This window comes from Hemicordylus capensis, chromosome 2, assembly GCF_027244095.1.
Source record: "Hemicordylus capensis ecotype Gifberg chromosome 2, rHemCap1.1.pri, whole genome shotgun sequence".
Lineage (NCBI taxonomy): Eukaryota > Metazoa > Chordata > Lepidosauria > Squamata > Cordylidae > Hemicordylus > Hemicordylus capensis.
Window position 1 is genome coordinate 252,524,984 of NC_069658.1, and position 16,250 is coordinate 252,541,233.

Here is a 16,250-nt window from a genome sequence, read left to right on the forward strand (position 1 = left end):
AAGTTGCTAATGTATATATCCACTGGCAAGAGGACATCTCCTACTATAAGGCCATATTTTTACAAAACCCTTAAATATTATAGATAGTACCTGAAGTGCAAAATGTGTCAGTAATGCAATCAAAGTTTTTGGATGTTCTTTCTGATAGTTGAGATCTATGGAGGAAGTTTCCTCGAGCTCTCTTGTCTCCTAGAGCCACCCAGTGAACCATGTTCCCCATATAAGATTTTAAGATCCAGCTGAGCCAGGGGCAGGTTGATGGGAAGAGGGCTCTGCTGAGCAGGGCCCTGAGTGCTTGCCTGTGTTCCACCTCTTGCAGGTAACAACTAACTAACTGCCATTTAAGATCCAGCTGAGCCAGGGGCACAAGCCTCTTGGCATGAGCACAAGGGCTCTTGGCCTTGTGGCTCTCAGCCGAGTGGAGAACAGCCGGTGGAGTGCGGTAGTCAGAGGGTTGAAGAGTCCCAGCAAGTTTGATGGACTTCTGAACAGGAGCACCAATGACAACAGTCCCCCCATATCTCCCTGGAGTGTTTTTCCTTTCTCTATCTTCTTCTTCTTCTTCTTCCTCACAGCAGCATCAACTATGGGGCTCCTTTAAAGCTCAGGCTGGGCCACGGGCGCAAGCCTCTTGACACTCTTTCCTTGTGGCTCTCAGCCGGGCGAGCTGCCTGGGGTCAGAATTCAGCATAAGTCTCTTTGACACCTGGTTTTGTTAGGTAGTGGAGCTGTGGTTGGTTTTGGACTGAGGGATGTGTCTGGAAGAGCAGAAAAGCGGGATGGAGTAGGGGCAGCAATATCACAGGTAGCGGGCAGAGGGAGATAGGGCGGTGGGAACTGGGCTGGCTGTTACAGGGGGAAATGGTCCAGGCAACTGAGGCCTGTTCCAATTTCCAGCTCTTCTCCCAACCCTGAGACCCCTGGGAGCAATGAGAACACTCCTTTGAGGATTAGGGTGCTGCTGCTGAATGCCAGGTCAGTTAATGCTAAACATCTGTCATCTACATTTTGATTATGGATGAGCATGCTGACCTGGTATGTGTGACGGAGACCTGGTTGGATGAGCTGGGCGGGGTTGGTCTCTCTCAGCTCTGTCCTCCAGGTTTCCTGAATGTGCAGCAGCCCCACCTCGAGGGTTGGGGAGGGGGTGTTGCAGTCCTCTATCAAGAGACCCTCCCCATTTCCAGGTGCCCAGTCAGGCAATCTCAGGATTTCGAGTGTTTCTCCTTGAGGGTGGGCCTCCGAGATAGGTTGGGGATTCTGTTGGTGTACCGACCACCCTGCTGCATTTCAGTCTCCCTCCCTGAGCTGGCGGGGGTGATCTCGGAGGTGGCCTTGGGTTCCCCCAAGCTTATTGTCTTGGGGGATTTCAATGTCCACGCTGAGGCCCCCCAGTGGGTGCGGCTCAGGATTTCATGGCCTCCATGGCAACCTTGGGCCTGTCTCAATTGGTATCGGGCCCTACCCACATGGTAGGACATACTCTGGATCTGGTTTTTGCCGACCGGGGAATAAATGATCTGGAGGTGGGGGAGTTTGAGATAACTCCCTTGTCATGGACAGATCATCATCTGGTGGGGTTTAGTTTGACTGCTCCATCTGCCCTCTGCAGGGGTGATGGACCGATTAGAATGGTCCGCCCCCAGAAGATTATATATCCACTTGGATTCCAGAAGGCCATCGGGCAGTTTCCAGTGTCCAGAGCTGGTGACCCTGTCGAGGCCCTGGTTGATCTCTGGAATGGAGAGATGGCCCGGGCTATTGACACGGTTGCTCCTAAACGCCCTCTCCAGCTTGGTGGAGCCCGTTCAGCTCCTTGGTTTTCCTCAGAGCTTAGGGCGATGAAACAACTCGGGCGATGGCTGGAACGACGCTGGAGGAAGAGTCGTCATGAATCCGACCAAACACGGGCTACAGCCCATTTTAGGGACTACTCCGTGGCGGTGGGGGCGGCGAAGAAATGCTTTTTCTCTGCCTCCATTGTATCTGCTCAGTGTAGACTGGCGGAGCTGTTTCGTGTAGCGAAGACATTGCTGCACACATCCCCCCAGGTAATGGGGGAGGAACCATCGACAGCCCGCTGTGATCAGTTTGCATGTCACTTTGCAGATAAAGTCGCTTGCATCCGTGCTGATTTGGACTCCAGAGTTTTGGCAGTTCTGGCAGATGTGCCTCTGGTACCATCTGTTCCTATTGTATTGGATTCTTTTCAATTGGTACAGCCTGAGGATGTGGACAAGATCCTGGGCAGTGTGTGGGAGACATCGTGTGCTCTTGACCCTTGTCCTTCATGGCTAATAAAAGCTGCCAGGGAGGGGGCAGGTAGAAGGTTGGAGGTGATTATCAATGCCTCATTAAGGGAGGGCAAGATGCCATCGTGCCTCAAGGAGGCGATGGTGAGACCATTATTAAGAAAGCCCTCCCTTGGTTCCTCCAACCTGAACAACTATAGACCGGTCTCTAATCTGCCCTTTTTGGGAAAAGTGATAGAGTGTGTGGTGGCGTCCCAGCTGCAGAGGGTCTTGGATGATACGGATTATCTGGACCCTTTTCAATCTGGCTTCCGCCCCGGGTATGGGACTGAGACTGCCTTGGTCGCTCTAGTGGATGACCTATGCCGGGAACTAGACAGGGGGAGTGCGTCCCTGTTGGTTCTGCTGGACCTCTCGGCGGCGTTCGATACCATCGACCATGGTATCCTTCTGGGCCGCCTCTCGAGTATGGGAATCGGAGGTACTGTGTTGCAGTGGTTCCGGTCCTTTCTTGGAGGGAGGGTCCAGAAGGTAGTCCTGGGGGACTACTACTCGGCTCCATGGCCATTGGCCTGTGGGGTCCCGCAGGGTTCGGTCTTATCCCCATGCTGTTTAACATCTACATGAAACCGCTGGGAGAGGTCATCCGGGGACTTGTACTGAGTTGTCAGCAATATGCGGATGACACCCAGCTCTATCTCTCCTTGTCACCTGATCCTAGGGAGGTGGTGGATGTCCTGAATCGGGGGCTGGAGGCCGTGATGGGTTGGATGTGGGCTAATAAACTGAAATTGAATCCAGACGAGACGGAGCTAACGTTGGTCAGTAGGAGAGCCAATCAGGATAAGGAGATTTTACCGGTTCTGGATGGGGTTGCACTCCCCTTGAAGGAACAAGTACGCAGCTTGGGGGTATTACTGGACCCGGCTCTGCTTTTGGAAGCTCAGGTGGAGGCGGTGGCCAGGGGTGCTTTTGCACGGCTTCGGCTAGTGCGCCAGCTGTGTCCCTTTCTTGAGAAGGCAGATCTGGCCACAGTTACCCATGCCTTAGTCACGTCAAGGCTGGATTACTGTAACACACTCTACGTGGGGCGCCCTTTAAGAACATCCAGAAACTGCAGCTAGTGCAAAATGCGGCAGCTAGGGTTTTATCCGGAGCTGCCCGGTGGGAGCACATCACACCCATTTTGAAAGAGCTGCACTGGCTACCAGTTTGTTTCCGGGTCCAATTCAAGGTGCTGGTTTTGACCTTTAAAGCCCTAAACGGTTTGGGCCTGGGATACCTGAGGGACCGCCTGCTCCCAAGAGTTGCTGCCCGCTTGACGAGGTCATCTGAGGGGGCTCTGCTCCAGGTGCCAACAATGAGGGAGGCTCGGTTGTCATGCACGCTCCTCAGTCTCCATCACAGCTTTTAGAAAAAATGTAAAATCTTGGCTTTTTGCCTAGGCATTTATTTGATTCTCTGCTGCTGCTCTTTATAATCTTTATTGCTTTTATGCTTTTTGTTTTAAATTTTTTAATCAGATTTGTTTAATATTTTTTCCCCCACTTAATATTTTAATTGTGTCTTTTTTACCATCTTAAATTTTTTTTTGCTGTAAACTACCTTGGGATTGCTTTAATGAAAGGCGGTATATAAATTTAACAATAAATAAATAAAATAAATATAATAGGTAGAGCATTCCCACTATCATGAAGGAAATTATGTGGAAACCACTTACTTCTGCAAGATGCTTCCACAATCCTAGAAGGAAAGAGAAAGAAAAGGGAACTCAGTATCTGCCACAGGCCAGAATATAAAACCCTGTCAGGTCCTTGGGAATGATGCACACTGGCCATCTAGTGTGTCTACCTGGAAGTGGTCTGCCTAACATGCCATTCAAGGACTGGGGGTACATCTCCTCAAAATGAAGAGAAAATTATCCTGTGATGATGATGTTGGCTGGCAAAGTAGTGGATATATTGGCTACATCAATCAAATCAAAACCCTCCCACTTTAAAAATGTCCATTGAAACACTTTCCAAATGGCCCCAGTTCACACTAGCCCTGCAAAGCAGAACATAGACCTATTCTTTCTTATTTATTTATTTATTTATTTATTTATTTATTTATTTATTTATTTTCATATATACGCACGTACACACAAACACACATTATTATTATTATTATTATTATTATTATTATTATTTATTTTACACAGTCAGACAGGTGTTATTGACTGGTTTGTTTTATCCAGACATCGAGTCCTTCCCAAGGACCTGGGATGCCAGAATTTTATTGTCAATGTTGTTGCTGTTGTTATACATATCGTCGCAGAATATAGGCTGTTCCCTGTAAAGCTGCTTTTTTTAATTGGCTGATGGTGATTTCTGTGGCCCCTACAGTGTTGAGGTGCTCTTCAAGGTCTTTTGGAACTGCACCTAGGGCACCAATTACTACTGGGATTATTTTGGTCTTTTTCTGCCATAGCCTTTCAATTTCAATTTGTAGATCTTTGTATTTGGTGATTTTTTCTATTTCTTTTTCTTCTATTCTGCTATCCCCTGGTATTGCTATGTCGATTATTTTGACTTGTTTTTCTTTCTTCTCGACTACAGTTATATCTGGTGTATTGTGTGGCAGATGTTTGTCTGTTTGTAGTCGGAAGTCCCATAATATTTTTACATCTTCATTTTCTTCAACTTTTTCAATTTTATGGTCCCACCAATTTTTGGCTACAGGTAGCTTGTAGTATTATTTATTATTATTATTATTATTAATTCAATTTCTATACTGCCCTTCCAAAAATGGATCAGGGCAGTTTACACAGAGAAATAATAAATAAATAAGATGGCTCCCTGTCCCCAAAGGGCTCACATTCTAAAAAGAAACACAAGATATATACACACACACTACCTAATATATACATAGCCTAATATATACTAGGTAGGTGGTGTACATAATACAAATTACAATATAAAAATTAAAAAACAAACAAAACACTTTCACAGAATAAAACACAATTCACACAGTGAAACCATTAAAATAATTTCACAGGATAAGAACAATTCAACAATTCAAAATTGCCCTAAAAACCCATCTGTTTGGCCTGGCCTTTCAGGGTTTTCAATTAGTTTTAATTGTTTTAATGCTAACCTGGTTTTCAGGGTTTTAATTGTTATGAGAGTTTGTTTTTTAAGATGTTTTTTAATTGGTGTTAATATTTATATCTCTGTTTTAATTGTTATTGGTTTTAATGGCTTCTGTTTTTAACTGTAAACCACCCCGAGCCATTTCAGAAGGGCGGTATAAAATAGAATAAAAACAAACAAACAAACAAACAAATTAAATTAAATTAATTTTAATTAAAAGTCTGGGAATAGAGGTGTGTCTTGAGGGTCTTTTTAAAAGCAATCAGAGATGGATAGGCTCTTATTTTGACAGGGAGTGCATTCCAAAGCCCTGGGGCAGCCACAGAGAAGGCCTGGCCCCGAGTTGCCCTCAGACAAACTGGTGGCAACCGTAACTGGACCTCCTCAGATGATCTTAATAGGCGGCAGGGTTCATAACAAAGAAGGCGATCTCTTATATACCCTGACCTAAGCTGTTCATGCAATTCAGAAACAGACTTTTCAGAGAAGCCAAGAGACAATGCAGCACCCCGACTGCCATCTGATCCTGCAATGAATTCTGCTAAACCTTCTCTTGTGACTATTCCTTGTACTTCCCCACCAGGTTTCCTATCCTGCATGCCCTAAGAAAGCCTTAGCCTCCTGGTTAGCTGCTATTTTTAACAAACGCCTTATTTTCAGTTGAGGATAGGTGGCATTGGCTTCATCATGTGCCAGCAAACAGTACTTTAAGCCATCCTGCTCAGGGAAGCCTTAGCAGATACTTCTCCTTGTGAGTGTCATTAGCCAAGAAATGCAGACAGGAATGAGCAGTTGACGTGCATAAAGGAGGGTCTCTGACAGAGGCTCTGTGCCTCTTCCCACTGTAGAGGAAGCGGTTGCCTGCATCTCAGGGATTTGTTTACCTAGGCTTTTAATTAGATACTGTTTTAATCGTTTGGTGGTTTTTAATGGTTTTAATGTTTTAGATTTTAAATTTGTTTTAGATTTTAAATTGTAATGTTTTAACCCTTTTATTGGTTTTATTGTATTGTTGTAAACCACCCAGAGACTTGCATTTTGGGTGGTATACAAATATGATAGATAGATAGACAGACAGACACTCCTGGGTTGTATACTGAACAAAGGGCACCCTTGACTCAAACTATTAAGGACTTTCAAGATAATACTTTTAATTCTGGCTTGGAAACAGAGTGGGAGCCAATGAAGATCAAACAAAACTAGAGTAATCCACTCCACAATCCATGCTCCAGTCACTGTTCTGGCTGCAGCATTTTACACCAGCTGATGCTTCTGAACTCTTGCATCGGGCACATTGTAAGAGTCCAATTGGGATTTGATCCAGCCATGGGAGAGAGAGAGCCCAGATCTGCCTTCACCAGGAATGACGTGGCTGGAGAATCAGCCAAAGCTGTTCACGCCTGTGAAGAATCCCCCATATAGTTGACATATAATGGATTATGTGTATAAAAATGTTTTTGTTAATATTTCTGTTTTATGTAGGATGACAAAAACTGGCCAACAAACTTGAGATTGGCAGAGAGTGGCTGAAGTGAATGCAAGCCACAGGGAAATGATTAATGGCTAGCAGGGGCAATCCAAGACATTTTGCTGCCTGAGGCGAAGGGTAATACGCCGTTCCCCGCTGCCGCTGCCATCAATGAACAGCATATCACAGCTGGATGAGGAAGATTGGTGGCAGTGGACGGTGGGTTGGTACCCATGGTGGTGGGGGCCTGGCACTTGCTGCTCTTGGGCCCCTCCCTGTGTCTGCCTCATGGTAGGGCCACTCCAACTTATAGTTCATCAGCTTCTTGATTATAAAGTAATCTGCTTCCTGCTGAGCGGTCAGCTGAGGGGAGGAAAGTGGACCTCTTTGTGTATGCAAATTTAAATTTGTGTATGCAAGATTATTGTACAGAAGTAGATTATATGGCAGTAAGGTTTCTTCTGGACCAGAAGTCCCCATTTCTAGGTGAACAGAAAAGAGGCCAAGCAAATCAACAAAGCAAATCGGTAGGGTAGTCTGGCCAGAGGGGCTACTTACAGCCATGGTCAGAGTCTCCAGTCAGAATCAGCAACAATGTGAAAGAAAAAGAGTTTAGCAGGAGGTTTTACACACAAGGCTTCTACCCCGAATCTCTTTCAGAAGAGAGTGTGTGCATTCACACACCAGCCAAACTTACCCCCAAGTCCCTTCGAGATTCTTGGACCCACTCCATACACAAAACAGGCTTTGTGATGCGAATTCTAGCTTATCTCGATGTATTTCTGGGTTTTAAAAATGCTGGTTTTAAGCTACTTTTTCGGAAAACGCCGAAGCAAATAGGGAGAGGCACTGATGTAGAATCATTAGTATGGTAAGAGGGATGCTCTCTTTAGAAATGCAGATGTAGCTCATTCGAAAGCTCCCCCCTCCCCCGACACCACCACAATTGGCTAGAAGGAAAACACGGAGGCATGCCATGTGAACTTGTTTCCAAACAAAACCCAAGAGCAGAGGGGAGGGGCTGCTTCCCTCAATGCCGTGAGTGTAGTTCCAAGTGGCTTTGCTCAACATTTACCCTGAAGCATGAAGCCATGTGCAAATAACTCCCAGGGGCAAAAACAGTCTAGAGCTGAAACTGCAAAGAAGGCAGAGAGCTGAAGGAAAAGAGGGACAGAGCAGCCAGAGCCCAGAGAGGGGTGCCAGAGTCCTGTCAGCAATAAGCAGCGAAATAACCATGCTGTGGCAGAGAGAAAGGACTTTCAGGTAGTGCCAGTCCTAAGCTGTGTCACTGGATGTGTGGTGAAAGTTATGTGTATCCAGACTGAGGAGGCTGGGCCAAGATCTGATACCAACCTAGTTCTGAGAAGCCAACCAGTTAGTTACTTACAATAGGCTGTTTCAAATGAACACCGCCTGGCTATTCATGATAAGGCCATGGATGTGGTGTGAGCACGCCAGTCCTGATGCGGTCTCAGAGCATTCTTTAGTTAGCATGAAGTGGGGCATTAATCTGAATCACCGGCATACATGCACTCCAAAACCCTGTTTAAACAGGAATTTGGAGAATGTGTAGAGGGGCAATTTGGACAAAAGTCCCCCTTCACATGATTAGGGGACACCCAGGAGTGTGTCAGGACAATCTCCTATAAACACAGGGCCAGCATGCTCTTGGCACACCCAAAACATTTTTTGCATGTGCCAGGCAGCGTTCATCTAAACCAGCCCACTAGGATTAATTGCCTGGGGTGAACGTAGTGAAAAACTATAGAAGAAAAAAATGCAATTTGGCTTAAAAGATCATTAAAGGTAAAGCGTGCCATAGAGTCCGTGTCGACTCCTGACGACCACAGAGCCCTGTGGTTGTCTACTTCAGAAGGGGTTTACCATTGCCTCCTCCCGCACAGTATAAGATGATGCCTTTCAGCACCTTTGTATATCGCTGCTGCCCGATATAGGTGTTTCCCATAGTCTGGGAAACATACCAGCGGGGATTTGAACCGGCAACCTCTGGCTTGCTAGTCAAGTCATTTCCCTGCTGAGCCATTAGGTGGCTTGAAAAGTTCATAGGGGAAGTTATTTAACAAGCAATAGCCACTACCATTTATTGCTCTGCAAATAATTTTAAATAAAGGAAACAAGAATGCAACAAGTACCTGAAACTTCTGCACTTTTCTCTTGTAAACAAACTTCTTTTACTATTCTGCTATAGCTGGTCTCTGGCTCTCTAACAGATGTCCATGCTGATTATAAAGCTACTGGGCTTTACTTGGAAGGGTACTTCTATCACTTTAAAGAGCAGCAGATAGCAGCAGTTAATAAAACAGGTGGAATTTTGGGATTTTTCCTCTTCAAGGTGGTTTTATTTTATTCAACACATGCATGTAGCACCAAAATTCATATCTCTAGGAACTTAGGAAGCTGCCATATACTGAGTGAGACAATTGGTCCTTCTAGCTCAGTATTGTCTACACAGACTGGCAGTGGCTTCTCCAAGGCTGCAGGCAGGAATCTCTCTCAGCCCTATCTTGGAGGTGCCAGGGAAGGTACCTGGAACCTACTGCATGCAAGCATGCAAGTGCTCTACTCAGAGCGGCTCCATATCTTACAGTGCTCACATATGTGGTCTCCCAGTCATATGCAACTAGGGAAGAACTTGCTTAGCAGAGGGGACAAGTCATACTTGCTACCACAAAACAAGCTCTCCTAGGTGGTTTACACAATAAAATATAGCACAAAAGTTAGAACAATTCACATTTTAAAACAAATTCAAAATGTAACTAAAAGCTTGGTGGAAAAGGAGCATCTTAAGAATCTTTTTAAAGGCTGGCATACTTTGAGGGAGTGATTTTGAGGTTTTTAATGGACACTGTAACTTTATGTTAAAAAAAAGTTATCACAAGTGAAAAATTAGAAAAGCTGGGAGGGGCTGCGCACATTTGGATCATTCCCAAGGCTTATCTAGTCCAGCATCCTGCTTCCCACAATGGCCAACGAGAACTGCTTCTGGGAAGCCCACAAGCAGGAGCTGGTGGCATAGCCCTTTCACATCACTGCTTCTCTGATGTGCTAGTCGCTATCTACCCATAAAGATTTTTCATTGGAGGAGCATTTTAAATGTATGCACCTTTACTCTCCAGTGGTACATTCCGCTCTTCTACCAGCTCAAGATTTTACTATCTCATTCTGGAGTGTGCATAGGTTTTACCTGTAGAAGTTCAGTCACTGGCTGCTGGCACTTCTCCTCCATCTCCCGGATGAGACTTTCAAGAGAGGAGAGTTCCCTGGAGAGTATGGCTGCATGCACAGCCCTTTTCCTTCCAATCTCTTTCTCCACCTCTTCCATCTGGGCCAGAAGAAATTTCTCTTGTTCTTCCAAAAGTTGGCGTAGTTTGCCAAATTCAGCCACTGTCTTTTGCCGCTCAGCTTCCATTTGCTTCTGCAAAAGGTAAGACAGTAAGAAGAGAAAAGCAGACCAATGTCAGGAATGTAGGCAACATCAAAAGTTAGCATGGAAAGAGCTTCCTGAAGACTTACAGGAGCCTACCATTAGAATGGCCTTTCAAGGATATTTTCTGTGAGAGATCGTCATTCCAGGTACAGACCTTCTGAGGAATATTTATTTATTTGTTTATTTGTTTGTTTGTTTGTTTATGTTTGCTTGATTTCTATAACGCCCTTCCAAAATGGCTCAGGGCAGGTTACATTAAAATAAAACTAAAATCAATTAACTGTTAAAAACGAAAACAGTAAAAACAACAGAAAACCATTCTTAAAACTATTACAACAGTTTTTAAAACCCTAGAAAACCAGGCCAAACCTTTACAGTTTAAAAACAGTTTTAAAACCCTGGCCAAACAGATAGGTTTTAAGGGCTCTCCTGAAAGCCAATAATGAATTCAAATTACGGAGCTGCTACAGAGAAGGCCCACCTCTGAGTCACCACTAGACATGCTGGTGGTAACTGAAGACGGACCTCCACAAATGACCTTAACTTTTGTTGGGGTTCGTGCAGAAGAAGGTGCTCTCTAATATAGAATAATATGGGTGCCTCATTTGTCTGCTTTTCACTCATGTGGCATTTTATATTCAATTTTCTGAGATATTAGTCCTATGCCATCATATTTCTTTACTTCCATGTAATAATGACACTTACAAGGAGGTCTTGGCTTTCTTTCGTGGTATCTGCCTTGTGTGAAAGGATTTTCTCTCTCTCCTTCTTCAAGAGCTCCAAGAAGTGGTGGACCTTTTCCTGAAAAGAAGAGAAAGTTAGAAGTTTGCTATCTATATCCCAGGGCCTTTGGTTGGTCTCCAAAGTGCTTTCTTTATCCTGTTATAGTATACAGTAGATTGAATAGATTACTAGGTCCAGTTGGAAACTGGGGAGGAATACTTCTCACTACCCCCTGTACAGTATCTGTGTATCTGGCTAACTATTTTTGGAGACTTGTCATATTTGCATATTTTCTTCTGTTTGCATATTTTCTGCCATGGGGCTCTTCCCTAGAGCTCAAATGGCTAGGAGGCATACTGCTCCAATGGTCTTCCTGATAGGAATGCCAAATACAACAGAGTGGCAGATATCTTAGAACAGCATCAAAGCAGGCTTCAGCCATGGTGCCTAAATGGTGGACAGCATGGAGAAGCAGCCCTCGTAAGGGTACCAGCTCTTGCTTATTTTGGAGTTCCTTTCCATTTTTGCCACTGCCATGTGCACAGCTGGGGGGTGGGAGGGTAAGCTGAGCAGGCCTCCGGTCCCCCCATGCCAGGGGAACCTCCCACACACCTGTGCCGTGGGAATATGAGCATGGGAATATGAGAGTCACAAGCTCATGACGTCATGGGCTTGCGACTCTCATACTCCCACTACGCAGGTGCACTCACGGCCCAGACAGATGGGCCCACCCACTGCTGCACCTGCCGCTGCCGCCACCGCCGCCACCGCCACGGGGGAGGCCGAGACCTGCTTGGCTCACTCCCCACCCACCCCGGCCACGCATATGGTGGCAAAAATGGAAAGGAGTGGCATGGCAGTGGGAGGTATGGGCAGTGGCAGGCGTGGGGTGGCGGCAGGAGGCCCCCCCGAGGACATTTGGAGCCCCACCCCACCCCACCCCCAGTGTGATGTATGTTTTACTTTAAATGGAATTGTTGGGAGGTGTGCTCTTCTAGCACACCTGTAGATCATGAAAGATACTTAAGGAGCTTGCCTTTGGGGAGAGGCAGGCTTTAGCATCTCTGGAGGCCTTATGTGGCTGGCCTGTGTTGTCTTCCTCACCTCTCCTTTGTAGTAATAAAACTGTCTTCCATAAATACGGATTCTTGTGTGTTGGACTCTCTGCTACAACTTAGGGCGCAGCTCAACATTACATGGTGTCAGAAGAATGGATTTATTTTGACCCCCGCGACCACTTGTCCTGCAAGGTAATTTGGCTGAGAACTGGAAGCGATGGGATCAATCTTTCCATTGGTATTTGACGGCAGCTGGATTTGATAACGTAGCAAGTGAGCGAAAGATAGCTATTCTCCTGAATTGTGTAGGAAAGGAAGCAGTATTGATTTATAATATGTTTGTTTTTTCTGGCAGTGATCCAGATGATGTGGAGGAGGTGCTGGAACAGTTTAGAATATATTGTACTCCCAGAAAGAATGTTATATTTGAACGTTATTCATTTTGGAACTATCCCTGGAAACATGGAGATACCATAGATCAATTTGTGACTGAATTGAAATTAAAGGCAAACAGTTGTGAATTTGGCTCTGTATGCAAGGAGTTGATTAGAGACAAGATTGTTTTTACTGCAACAGAGAAGTTAAAGGAGAGACTTTTGAGAGAACCGGACCTGACTCTTGAGAAAGCAGTGCAAATATGCCAAGTAGCTGAAGTAACGGCGACCTAGCAGCAAACCATGGCAGACTGCTCCAAGCAACTATATGAAATGTCTATGGCAAAGAAGGATTATGAAGAAAAGCCCATTCAGACACTTGGACATAAGAAGTCACCCTCTGGATACAGACATGATGGTGCAAGGAATAAAGAATGCTCTCAGTGTGGCATAATTCATAAGCCTCAAAGGTGTCCAGCTTTTGGAAAGACTTGTTACAAGTGTGGAAAGAAAAACCATTTTGCTAACGTGTGTCTTAATGTCAATGAGTTATAATAGAGGACAACAAAAACATCAAGTGTATAATTTAGAGTTGCATAGTCTATTTATAGGAGAGTTGTCTCAGAATATAATGGAATCTGATGATAGTCGAGCCCCAGGATGGTATGCAGATGTGAATTTAAGAGGGCTTATAGTAAAGTTTAAGCTGGATACAGGAGCTGAAGCAAATGTGTTGCCATTTAAAATATTTAATGAGTTACCAGGTCAGAAGGTATTAACCAAAAAGTGAAACAACTCTTGTAGCCTATGGGGGAGTACAGATAAAGCCGCTGGGCACTATTGTTATTCCAGCGTATACGGGAAAGAGAGAAGTGAAATTATTGTTTTATGTGACTGATATATCAACCCTTCCATTGCTAAGTAGGGAGGCTTGTGAGACTCTGGATTTGGTTTGTCGTGTTGATGTTATAAGATCAGTTGAATTTGTATCATGTGAACAATTGTTTACATTGTATTCTGATGTTTTTGAAGGTCTTGGTGAATTTGAAGGTCCTTATCATATACATGTTGATACAACAATTCCCCCAGTGATACATGGCTGTAGGAAGGTACCATTTGTAATACAAGACAGGTTAAAAGAGACTCTAGAACAAATGGAAAATGCAGGGGTGATAACACTGAGCAGGGATTCCAAGGAGAATTTTGTGACAATATGCCATTTGCTGGTAGTGAGTTTAGGCAATTTGCTCAGGAATGGGGTTTTGAACAGTGTTTCAGTAGTCCAGGATATCCCCAGTCTAATGGGATGGCAGAGAGAGCAATTCGCTCTATAAAGCAACTCATTAGAAAGGCAGAAGATGCCCAGGTAGATCTATAAATGGCATTGCTAGAATATCGGAATACACCTGTCACGGGCATGGAGTATTCACCAGCCCAGATGCTGATGGGTAGAATGTTGAGAAGTAAACTCCCGGTGACTACTGATTTATTATGCCCGAAGATACCTTCTGGGATCTATGAAGGTTTACAGAGAGTTCAGAAGAGGCAAAAATACTTTTATTATCAGACTGCAAAGTCTCTTAAGCCCCTGCAAGAAGGAGATGAAGTATGGGCAGAGAACAAAGAAAGGTGGTTTCCTGCGGTGGTAACAAAGAATGGTGATCAACCCCGTACATATCGGGTGATGACGTCCGAGGGACGTAGTTGTTGGCGAAATAGGCGGAAGTTAAGGTATCGCAGGAGGAATGAAGAAGAAAATGATATGAGGGAGGATATTGTACAGAGCATGCCTATAGTTACACAGCATGATCAGTCGTCAAACATGTCTAATGGGAGTATGGAAGAGGTCAAGTCAAAAAATGATGTAGTAGAAGAGACACAAGTTGTTCAATCTGAGGAAAGGAGTCCTAGGTACGTAACATCATATGGCAGGCGTGTCCTCTCGCCAGAAAGATATATACCTGGATAATTGTTTTATTTTTTGTGTCTTTCTTTTAATGTGTATACATTTGTATTCATGATTTTAATTGTATTTTTGTTTTATTTTATTTTTGTGAGAAGGGAGATGTGATGTATGTTTTACTTTAAATGGAATTGTTGGGAGGTGTGCTCTTCTAGCACACCTGTAGATCATGAAAGATACTTAAGGAGCTTGCCTTTGGGGAGAGGCAGGCTTTAGCATCTCTGGAGGCCTTATGTGGCTGGCCTGTGTTGTCTTCCTCACCTCTCCTTCGTAGTAACAAAACTGTCTTCCATAAATACAGATTCTTGTGTGTTGGACTCTCTGCTATAACTTAGGGCGCAGCTCAACATTACACCCGGACTCAGGTGGCCACGGGCTGGGGCCCCAAGGTCCGGGCGTAAGAGCGCCTCTGTAAGAATGCCACTGTGCTAAGTGTATTAGCCCTCCCTCTCCATTTGCATTGCTCTTTCATGTTCTGCCTTGCAAATTACAATTTTCAAACTGCTCTCCCCATGCCTTTCCCCCCTGAACACAGAAATACATTAGCCCTCTGCAGATGTAAAAAAGAGGGGATGCTACTCATGTGCATAATGCCCTTAGAGCATGGCCTGAAGCCCCACCCACCCACTGTCCAGCATTTGCCTGCAGATATTAATGCTGAACTATGGAGAAATTCCGAGTGTGAGCAGAATGCTGAGGCCTTTCAAACACAGAAAGAATCTGTCCATGGTTATAGCACTTGCCTCTACAGAAAACCCCTGTAAGCATGGCTAGAGGGTGGACGGTGATTCTGACTATGTCAGTACTGAGGCAGGGCCGTGGGCCACTGTACTCATGTACAATGTCCCCCACTTGTTTTAATGTCTGAAGAGGGATATGATATATCAGGAAGAATACTGGTGGGTTTAATTTTGGTAAAAACCCATCTCTCCTCTGTTTTGCCAGTAAGTTTTGTCAGTGTTGCAGCGGGGGCGGAGGGAGGTGCTTGCAGGGGCAGCTCTTTCATGAGGGAAGGTGAGTCGGTCGCCTAAGATAAAATAAATCTTATTTCCTTTATTTAAAATTATTTGCAGAGCAATAAATGGCAGTGGCTATTGCTTGTTAAATAACTTCCCCTAATGAACTTTTCAAGCCACCTAATGGCTCAGCAGGGAAATGACTTGACTAGCAAGCCAGAGGTTGCCGGTTCAAATCCCCACTGGTATGTTTCCCAGACTATGGGAAACTCCAATATCGGGCAGCAGCGATATAGGAAGGTGCTGAAAGGCATCATCTTATACTGTGCGGGAGGAGGCAATGGTAAACCCCTTCTGAAGTAGACAACCACAGGGCTCTGTGGTCGTCAGGAGTCAACACCGACTCTATGGCACGCTTTACCTTTAATGATCTTTTAAGCCAAATTGCTTTTTTTTCTGGTATAGTTTTTTACTACTTTCACCCCAGGCAATTAATCCTAGTGGGCCAGTTCAGATGAACGCTGCCTGGCACATGAAAAAAATGTTTTGGGTGTGCCAAGAGCATGCTGGCCCTGTGTTTATAGGAGACTGTCCTGACACACTCCTGGGTGTCCCCTAATCTTTATTAGATTATTAGGGTGACAGCAGGATAGCAAGATGACCCCTGCCACTGCCCCCTGAGCAACTCCTTGAGAATGATCTGACTTTTGCATACTTTGTAATGAGTGCCTCTCCTCACATTCCTTGCAAACTTTTCAAGAAAAGCACAAGGAGAAAAGAGGAGGCCACTGGCAATCTGCCCTCTTCCCCAACCCTGCACCTCTTCCGAAGCTTGCAACGCTCCATTTTGAAAGGGAGCTGGGAGTGTGGGGCAAGG

At 44.9% G+C, this 16,250-nt stretch overlaps 1 protein-coding gene across 2 annotated transcripts in view; it reads right to left on the reverse strand.

The window, feature by feature from the left end:
• The window catches only part of LOC128346047 (E3 ubiquitin-protein ligase TRIM7-like), a 45,245-nt gene that overhangs the window by 26,843 nt on the left and 2,152 nt on the right, over positions 1-16,250 (reverse strand). For both annotated transcript variants that reach the window (XM_053298913.1, XM_053298912.1), the window contains exons 2-4: positions 11,005-11,100; positions 10,057-10,287; positions 3,973-3,995 (exon numbers count right to left, since the gene is read on the reverse strand). In XM_053298913.1, the coding sequence (XP_053154888.1) occupies positions 3,973-3,995; positions 10,057-10,287; positions 11,005-11,100 (350 nt within the window). The remainder of the gene's footprint in view (positions 1-3,972; positions 3,996-10,056; positions 10,288-11,004; positions 11,101-16,250) is intronic.